Genomic DNA, 10566 nt, shown 5'->3' with positions numbered 1-10566 from the left:
TTCAGAAAAAATGGAGTTATCTTTTTACAAAATTTACTTCTGGATACTATCTTATGATCATAAATAAGCTTCTGTCCAAGTTTGGTACAAACCCAGGATAGTTTAAGAAAGCTATTAAAATTTTAAAAACTTTAACCACAGAGTGAATGTAATGTATCCCCGCAGAAAAACTAAGTCCATTTAAAAGTAAAATACGGAACAAATGGAATTTTATTTTTACAAAATTTACTTCTGGATATTATCTTATAATCATAAACAAGCTTCTGTCCAAGTTTGGTAGAAATCCCGTATAGTTTAAGAAAGTTATTAAAATTTCAAAAACTTAACCACAGAGTGAATATTTGTTGACGCCGCCGACGACACCGACGACGACGGAATGCAGGATCGCTTAGTCTTGCTTTTTCGACTAAAGTCGAAGGCTCGACAAAAAGCCCCAGTAAGACAATGTAAAACAATTCAAACGAGAAAACTAACAGCTTATTTATGTTAAAAAAACTGAACGAAAAACAATTGTGTAACACATTAACAAACGACAACCACTGAATTTACAGGTTCTTGACTTGGGACAGGCACATGCATAAATAATGTGGCGGGGTTGAACATGTGAGCGGGATCCCAACCCCCTAACCTTGGACAGTGATATAACAGTACAACATAAGAACGAACAACTAATAAAAATATCATGAATCTAAGACTAAAGTTCTCGTTAATTCAATTTCTGTATGAATAACGAAATATCAGCAAATATCACAGATCAATGATTTATAACTCCTGTCAGGCGTTTTGTCTACGCCAGAATCAATAGGCAAATCGCGTTTTACAAACTAGAAAATACATGTATAATCAATGACAACGTTGACACATAATATGACATTTAAATGCAAAATAAAGTTCAAAAATATTATGATTAAAAATATAATCTTTACATGGTCCTCGAACATGGTTTCTATGTAATTAATAGACTAAACATATATATTCAAATTGACCTGCTAATGATAAAAAAAAACTTTGATGAGTGTTTGTCAAACACATTATTATTTCTCAAGTTTAAATGTAGAATACTAGGCCTTCATTTCGACATGTTTCGTTTGTATAGAAATACTTTTAACATTCATGTATAGTGTATGTATTTTGTGGTACAAAATATAAAATTGTTTATTGTACACGGAGACTTTTGAGTGTCTTTAAAAATAATGGAGCTGGAAGAAATTTTTTTTGGTTTGATCTTGATTCAAATTTGTTGTGACAGTTTTTAGATAAAGGATAAGTTTTCAATAATGATAATATAGGCTTATTGCATGAATATTGGGGAATATTGTCCCGAGTAGAATTTTATATTGCACGAGCTTTTGAGTGCAATATATGTTCTACGAGGGACAATATTCCCAAATATTCATGCAATAATCCTTTTATTGTATAGCAATATAATATTTGAAAGTAAAAAATGGTTTAAAATAAGATTTTGTCGTTGATGACGTCATGAATATTGAAGATTTATTGCACTAGTGCAATATTAGAATTTATTGCACGCTAACTTTTGGTTACGTTCTGTGGGAAATATTATATTGCGATACAATAAAACAAAATATTGAATAAAGTAAATGTTTCAATTGTTCGTGCAACGTCTACATATCATATTTTAGACGACCAAAAACGAAACGAGTCCCGCAAATAATGCCACAGATTTAAAAAGTGTATGGAAACTGCATTTTAAACCATTTAATGCCTTATTATAGAATGCAAATATTTAAATATTACATTCATGCAATAGTGATCAATTAAATAATATTAAAATATTTGCATATTAATAAGGTTTTAATTAGATCAAAGAAAATTCGAGGTTAAAGTTTCTAGTGTGTACATACAGTTCCAGCGAAAGCTTAACAGGGAAAGCAAAACAACAAGAGAGGTATATAAATATTCCTATATAAAAAAGATGTGGTATGATTACCAATTAGACAACTATCCAAAAAAGACCAAAATGACACACACATTTACAACTATAGGTCACCGTACATTTTTAACATGACAAGTGTCAAGTGTGGTCATGAATCTGCTTACCTTTTCAAAGCGTATGAGGTCAATCCCTTTTTTTTTCTTATCCCAGACATAGATTATCTTAACTGTTTGGAACAAATTCTTGGAATTTCGGATCCTCGATGATCTTTAACTTTTTTGGCTTTCAACTATTTTGATCTGAGAGTCACTGATGAGTTTGATGTACACGAAACGCACTTCTGACGTATTAAATTATGCGCCTGGTACCGACATTTGCACGTTTAATGTAGAAATTAACATTATGCTAGAATAACTTACGGATGTCCATATAGTTTCTCCTCTTTAGAATTGAATTTCTCACGAAATTGTTAAACTAAAACTTAATCTTCCCGATGACACTTTTGAATTTAAAATGCCTACACCGATATTATCTTATTGCAATCATTGATACACTTCAGTAAATCTTTATAGCTGACATTTAAATAAGCTGGTACAATGTAAAAGCTATGTGATACATTGATATTAATTATTTACGCGAGTTAATATAATACTCCTGCACCGAGAATGCGACATGTCTCGGTGACTTTTATTCATGTTCTGTTAAATGCTGTGTTAAAATTGAAATATCAAAATTTTTAACTACGTCTAAATTATCCATATGAAGATAATCGGTTAGATGAATTCGTCTAACAGCGTTAAGTGACCCTTTCCGGCATAAACGGGGTCAGTAAATACAGGAAACAGTATTATACCGCTGTTAAATAGTCATTAATCGATTCAGGGACGAACAAATACGGGTCACAATCCAATACCGATGAAAACACATCAATTTTATCAGGAAAACAATGGAACAGCAGAAAAACTGAATTGCAACTACACGTTTTGGAATCACTCTCACACACTATGGAATTGAAAAAAAATATGGAATATATAATTAAGATCATATAAGGGATAAATTTAGTAAATAAACATACGGCATTTAGGAACAGCCATTTGGGAGGGATGGAGAAGCGTGTGCGGCTTTCTGTTTAAAAATGATGACATGTGCTCCACTGATTAGTAGATGAAGTTTGCAATAAATTGTTTTTGATGGCTGAGTCATTGAATATCAAATGTACTTATCTGTTTAACAACATGGCTTAAAATAAAATTATGGTGTCAGTGTAGATGTTTTGTCGAGTTTTACACAAGATCAAGTAAATGGCCCAATAATGCCGCAAGACCCTATGTTTAATATTTGCAAAATATTGGGCTCTATTAACACTTCGATGAATGATATATGAAAGGTTAAACGGGAATTAATGAATTCAAGAGCTAGTTTTGCAACTCAAATTCATTTTAACAAAATTTGTCCGTATAGTGAAAATATGCTCTCTATGACCTTTTCTTTGTAACAAAATAACACCAAAGCTCATTTCTTATGAATATTTCAACGGAAGATTTTGGGAAATCAATTAGTGTTGTTCTCCTAGCTGGCATATCCTAAGTTTAACGCAACTTACAAGGGTGTACTATGCATACTCTTGAAGGAAGTAAAAGGTCTATTGGTAAAATCATTTTTTTATTTTCAGAATACTAGTACAGGAAACTGTAGAAAATTTTCTTAGTGGTTATAGAATAGTTTTTAGACATACATATACTCCACATATATATGTATAGGTCAGGTAGGTATTAAAAAGTAGGAATTGACACACAGGATTTAAAATTATAAATATTCGACAATTGTACAGTATTGAAGTTACCCAACAATAGGTACTTTCTCAACCTGCTTTTTCAATGAGTCTGCAAGATCATTTAACTCAAATGGTCGGACAATGATACGAGCTTTAGCTTTATGACTGGTGCCCATTATTCCAGTGACCTCAAATTGACTGTCCTTAATAGAGATTGTTTTGGTATGTTGGTAATATTCTCCGCGTCGGAAATTTAAACCAGAGCCGCTTGTTCCAGTCTCCATTTGTTGGAACCAGTTTTTATGTTGTGTTACTCCTTTATCTGTTAGCCCAACACCTAGTTCGTTGCTGTGTAAATCAAAACTGTATGGACAACTCCACATGACGACTGCTCTTTTATTAGTAGACGATATCAACCAGGATGCAGTTCCGTATGTACCAGTAGCGGTATTTCCGGTTTTGTGTGCTACCTAAATAAAATATAAAATGTTATGTACATTTCTATTTGACTCTTTGTCGAAAACTTACTTCTGCATGTTTTGTAAGGTTAAAGACGATAAAAATCAGAATTTAATGGAGTCCATAAAGAATATATATCAGGTGGTGTGACATAGTCGGATAAAAAAAAACTCTAAATGTTAATTTTAATAAAACAGATTTTTGTTTAAGCATTATGCATCATCGACTTTGATATGACACGTGCTTTTGTAGGTCACGTGGGTCAGATCAGTACTTACACACACGAAATTAAAACATATTTTCTTTGCAAAACGACTGAAGAGATATTATTTTGGCTAAGCATTTGTGAATGGTTTTCATATCTATAAAGTAGATTTTTTTGTTTTTATAGTCTTTTGTGATGTTTTGCTGTTACGCTACTGTTACTTTGTGTTAGGGTAAAGTTCAACGATTAACACGATATAAACATATAATTAGTGCCTGTCTAAAATAAGGAACCTGTAATTAAGTAGGTGTCGTGGTTGCTGAATGTAATATGTGTTGTTCGTTCATTGTTTAGTACCAAATCAGAACTTAGGTTTTTGTTTGAAATTATTTACATTTTGTTATGTCAGAGACTTCGATAGCTGATTACTAGTATAAGTTATGGATTTTACTTTTTTGTAAGGCCATAGGGTGATTTATTGGTGTTTTCTTGTGAATAGTCATCCCATTGACGATCATATATATATATAAGAAGATGTGGTTTGATTGCCGATGAGACAACTCTCCAGAAAAGATTAAAATGACACAGCAATGAGCAAGGCCCATACTACATAGTCAGTATAAAAGGCCCCGAAATCACATGTGTAAATCAATTCAAACGAGAAAACTAATGGCAAACGCAATGTACAAAATAATGAGCAATTAAAGTGTAACATCGCAATAAATGACGCTGAATTACAGGCTACCAACTTGAGACAGGCACATACATACAGAATTTGGCGAAGTTAAACTTATCAGATGAATACAAATAGAAAAAAACATCGCTCTTTATTAAAAGTATATATACTAGAAACGTTTAAACCGGTCATGAGTGTCTGCTACTTACGAACTGTTCCCTTTGTCCTGGTCTCACTACCACCGGTGGAGCTTGAATAATGTCACCATTGATGTATGATTCGGGGTAAATCAAAGGGTATTTGGTCCAGTTTTCTACTTCCACCGTACAGACAACACTATAACCGGAACCACCTAAAAGGCCATTAAGTACACTTGCACCGGAAGTTACAGCACTGGCAGCTGATCCAGCTGCTGCTATAGCAGCTGCCCAGTCTATCAAACCAGTTACTCTGGCAAATAGTCCTGAAAGTTAGAAACATCTAATTTTGTTCATGGTAATATATATCTGTTTTTTCATAACATTTTGAAAATAGAACTTTGTGAACGGATTTAAATTTGATAAATCGCGAGTATGTTTATGTCAAAACATGTTCTTGACTTCTAACAAGTTAATGCATAACAACCTTAATGTGGAGAATCTAGCTATCACAAATTCCTTACTATCATCGGTTAACCTCGGCAAATTTCGCTATATTTCATCTTAGATCTGCCAAATGAAAAGCAAAGCATAAGGGATTTTTAATAGTTTTCTTCCTTATCAATGCTGCAACAAACTCCCGAATAATAGAGAACATAACTAAAGATTTCTTTAATTGTTGGTTGGCCCTCAATGCTCTTCATCTTCGTACTTTATTTGGCCTATTCAACTTCTTTTTTATTCGGGCGTCACTGATGAGTCCATTGTAGACGACACGCGCGTTTAGCGCAAATACAAACTTTCGATTCTGGTATCTTTGACGAGAATAGATTTCTGAATTGACCGGTCACTTCATCCACGGAAAATTTGACAAAAACTATTTTCAAATTTTGCTGTTGTATTTGGCTCTAGGTCATACAAAACGATTTTTTACAAATTTAAAAGCAAGTTCCACAAAGGAAATTATTTCTAAAAATATTCCCTTAACAACAGACTGAACCTAAACATGTTAAAATGTTGATGTCATAGACGCCGCCGATGACGTACATTCAAGTATCCCATCTTTAACATGCTGGCCCAGTTCCAAAATTTGTTTTACAATTAGAATGACAGAATGACGAGAAGACATACGATAAGTATACACTTCCACTTCTTTAGGGACTATACAAATCTGTAATTAAAAGAATTAGAAGACTGCCGCAACATTCCTAATGCAAATGTTTACACAAAAAATGTGTGGACGTACATACCAGTAAGACAACATAACAGAAGGGCAACTCTCATGTTTGTGGACGTTAGGATTAAGTCTAAGTGGAATAAGTTGATAACCTTTTGCTCCTGTTCTTACTATTTTGATAACCTATTTGATTTATCCTGCTAGATTACAACCAAAGGTTATACGGTTAACGTGTGCAGGCGACATATGCATGAATTTAAATATTATTATCAAATGAAAATTATGGAATGTACAAACGGAAACATCAAGAATAAAAATATTCGTACCGATAAAAGAGCATGTCCAGTTCTGGACTGATGTCGATTTATACATAATACCCATTAACATTGAACTTCACATCAGAGCATTACCTTGTGCAACGTTCACCATTTCAATTATAACGCTATTTAATAATTAAAGTTTTCAAAGACAAACAATTGCAAATTTCGATGGTATTAAACTGAACTTTTAATGAATGTATAAAACCATACCTTTCAACACTTCACGATACATCAATATGATTGATTGGTGTTTGGTTTACGCCACACGACCACAAAAAGGCTATATAGCAGCAGGAACATATATACACAGTGTAGATACTATTCTGTACGCTATCCGGAAGTCGCGATTTTCGAAGCGAGAACTTTTTGGATCACATTTAAAATTTGATGGGTATACTAAATTAAACGGTAAGTTGGTCATCTGTACATTGCTTAATGATTAATTCAGCCGACATCGATATTCGCAAATGGTTTAGAATTAAATTCCGCACATTCATTATTCGTATCTTTGCCTTAATCAAGTGATTTTCAAGTGCATCACTAAGAAAAATCATTCGGCGAACCTAAAAATAATCTTTTTACCCTCTTAGTGTACAAATTAACGTAAAAACCGGACTTAATTAACTAAATGAAGTATATTTCAAGTGGTGGTAAAAGTTTCAACCAGATCTTTGAAGCCAGAAATAAGAAAATTACACTTGTTTGAATTTCTCACTGTACGATCAGTCTCGCTTGTATATTTTAAAACTGTATGATCAGTCTTTATGTCTGTATTCTAGTGGTGATTTCAAAGTTATTAACGATACATTAGAAGGTGGCATTTTTCTAAATAACACAAATATATTTCAATACATTCACATCCTGAAAACTTATGAAACTTGTTTTAGCTTGATAGGGTGTATTCGACTTACTACATTAAGTATAAGGATGTTTAAATGTTGCTAACATAAGAGGAAGGTTTGATGTATACTAGTATATAAGTTTCAGAAATATCCTCCGTTATTCTTAAAATTGTACAAAAACACAGATTTAGTTGTTATATAAAAATGCATGTATTTACACACATTCGAGGCCGTACTGTATATATCACAGTTCCTTCACTTTGTTTAAGATGTAGAGCTGTCTCTTTGACACTCAATTGTACACCACTTTGTCAAGCGAGGGGTTATAGTGATAAAGAAGTTCGTCTTTCCGTTCGTCCGTTGGCCCGATACAATATGTTTTGCCGGTTTTGTAAGCGCATCTTCTCATAAACCAGTTAATATACAATGGTGGTTCCGGTCATTTTTAAATGGAGAGGGGGTCCAATCCAGGAGAAAAGGGGATTCCAAATATATGTTTCCATACAAATGCATTGATAGTTAAAAAAGGCTTTCAAACTGCCGGATCCCCTTGTTTTGAATCCGTCACTGATATAACTATAAATTAATCTTATTCGGTTTCCTTATCATAAATGATAATAAATGTATTGTGCACCGTCTATTTCGAATTTTAGTAAAAACCTTTTATGGGGTTACTTTATATAAGATACGGACTTGAACATTGCATTATATGGGGGCACCCATCAGGTATTTCCAACACCTCCTAAACCAATCATTAAAGTTTTCTGAAATTGCTCCATTTTTACTCGACTAATGCATTATGGACCTTCTATTTCTGTAAACTTACCAAAATTATATCACATGAATTATCTCCCTGCGCAAAGCTGTCTTTATCCATTTTTTGTTATTTTAAAAGAGACAAGCTTGATTTATGTTATCATCAATTGGTCAACGGCGGACGGTGTAAATAATCTTTAAAAATGTAATAGCTAAACAGTTAACTGTAACAATACACTATTACAAAGTACACAAGCGAATCATGCATTACTTTTTAGGCATTTGATTTTAAATTAGACTGATGGAACACAAGAGTGCACACGCTGAAATGTCTCGCCTTCTATACTAATCATTGATATTATGTTGATAGTCCTAGGTATAAAGCTTAGCTTTATTACAACTGTCACATAAACTTAACATTAACCAAGATAACTGAAAGACCAATGAACCTTGAAAAAGGGGTCCAGGTCAGATGAACCATGCCAGGCAGACAGGTACAGATAACAATGCTTCTATACAACATATATAGTTGACACATTACTTATAGTTTAAGAAAAATAGACCAAAAACACAAAAACTTAACACTGTGCAATGAACCGTGAAAATGAGGTCACGGTTAAATAAAACCTGCTCGCCTGACATAAAGATCATAAAATATTTGACCTATGGCATATAGCATTAGATAAAAAGACCAAAACTCACAAACTTAACTTTGACCACTGAACCGTGAAAATGAGGTCAAGGTCACATGACATCTGCCCGCTAGACATGTACACTTAACAATCATTCCATACAACAAATATAGTAGACCTATTGCATATGGTATGAGAAAAACAGACCAAAACACAAAAATTTAACTATAACCACTGAACCATGAAAATGAAGTCAAGGTCAGATGACACCTGCCAGTTGGACATGTACACCTAACAGTCCTTCCATACACCGAATATACTAGCCCTTTTGCTTATAGTATCTGAGATATGGACTTGACTACCAAAACTTAACCTTGTTCACTGATCCATGAAATGAGGTCGAGGTCAAGTGAAAACTGTCTGACAGACACGAGGACCTTGCAAGGTACGCACATATCAAATATAGTTATACTATTACTTATAATAAGAGAGAATTCAACATTACAAAAATTTGAACTTTTTTTCAAGTAGTCGCTGAACCATGAAAATGAGGTCAAGGACATTGGACATGTGACTGACGGAAACATCGTAACATGAAGCATCTATATACAAAGTATGAAGCATCCAGGTCTTCCACCTTCTAAAATATAAAGCTTTTAAGAAGTGAGCTAACGCCGCCGCCGTAGCCGCCGCCGCCGGATCACTATCCCTATGTCGAGCTTTCTGCAACAAAAGTTGCACGCTCGACAAAAAATACAATTATTTTGCCGTTTAAAAAATTCATCAGAAATATATTTGTATTGTCTGATGAAAGTAATTACATGTTCATAATATCACATATACACGTATATACCTTGAAATTGCTGTTGTTTTTTCTTCAAAATCACGACTGGTCATACAGTGAAAAAATCTGGGATCCTCAAGGAAAACATATTTTTTATGGGAAATACAAATATTCTACTTAAATACGAAAAGAATATTGAAACAGTATATATTTAACTGTAAACTGATACAAATATTTGCAATAAAAGATTATTTGCTTTGTACTACGAGAGCAAAATTGTCGATCAATTTCACTTTTTTCTACCAAGTTGATGTGATGCTCACGTATATTTTATATTCTAATGCATGTTTTTGTTACAGTTACTCGTATTTATGATGCTAAATATACATTGAAGATGTTCAAAACACTTTGTAGATGTAGGAGTAAACAAATGATGAGAAAAGTTACCGTAGGCAAAACCGTCCTGTTAGCCAGTTGGAAATTATCGCTTCGAAAATCGCGACTTCCGGATAGCGTACAGAATAGTATCTACACTGTGATATATATATATATATAAGATATACTGTTCCAAGATCGCAGCGAGAGCTTATTCAAATATTTAAACAATTTAATACACGAGATGAGACTGACTACCAATCGCGTTTGAGATCAAGCTCGAGTTAGAGTGATAGTTAAATTTCGAATTAAATCTTTGAGTAAGTCTAGAATCAAGTAAAAGTTTGAGCCTATATATATTGCTGCATTTGGCAAAACGTATAGGAATTTTGGTACACCTAATAATCATTTCACCGAACAAATATAGTTGACCTATTGGTTATAGTATCTTAGAAGATGACATAACTACAGACATGCAACACTGATCAATACAAAAAGTAAAAATATTAAATTGGACCTCCATTTTGGATCA

At 33.3% G+C, this 10566-nt stretch overlaps 1 protein-coding gene across 1 annotated transcript; it reads right to left on the bottom strand.

Moving 5' to 3' along the window:
- Positions 1-3540: 3540 nt before the first annotated feature.
- On the bottom strand, positions 3541-6511 carry LOC143058549 (tereporin-Ca1-like). Its single transcript, XM_076232049.1, has 3 exons — positions 6399-6511; positions 5221-5474; positions 3541-4141 (listed from the first exon to the last, which is right to left on the bottom strand). The coding sequence occupies exons 1-3, from the start codon at positions 6430-6432 to the stop codon at positions 3737-3739; spliced, it is 693 nt and encodes a 230-aa protein (XP_076088164.1). The 5' UTR covers positions 6433-6511; the 3' UTR covers positions 3541-3736.
- Between the last annotated feature and the right edge of the window lie 4055 nt (positions 6512-10566).

The sequence above is a fragment of the Mytilus galloprovincialis genome, chromosome 14 (genome assembly GCF_965363235.1).
Source record: "Mytilus galloprovincialis chromosome 14, xbMytGall1.hap1.1, whole genome shotgun sequence".
Lineage (NCBI taxonomy): Eukaryota > Metazoa > Mollusca > Bivalvia > Mytilida > Mytilidae > Mytilus > Mytilus galloprovincialis.
The sequence above is the reverse complement of the archived record's forward strand: the minus strand, read 5'-3'. Positions and strand labels throughout refer to the sequence as shown.

Excerpts from the sequence above, each read along its gene's own strand:
- LOC143058549 (XM_076232049.1), bottom strand. The coding sequence starts at position 6,432 with ATGAGAGTTGCCCTTCTGTTATGTTGTCTTACTG. Across the intron at positions 5,475-6,398 it reads TCTGTTATGTTGTCTTACTG|GACTATTTGCCAGAGTAACT; the intron begins GTATGTACGTCC and ends TCTAACTTTCAG. Across the intron at positions 4,142-5,220 it reads CAGGACAAAGGGAACAGTTC|GTAGCACACAAAACCGGAAA; the intron begins GTAAGTAGCAGA and ends TATTTTATTTAG.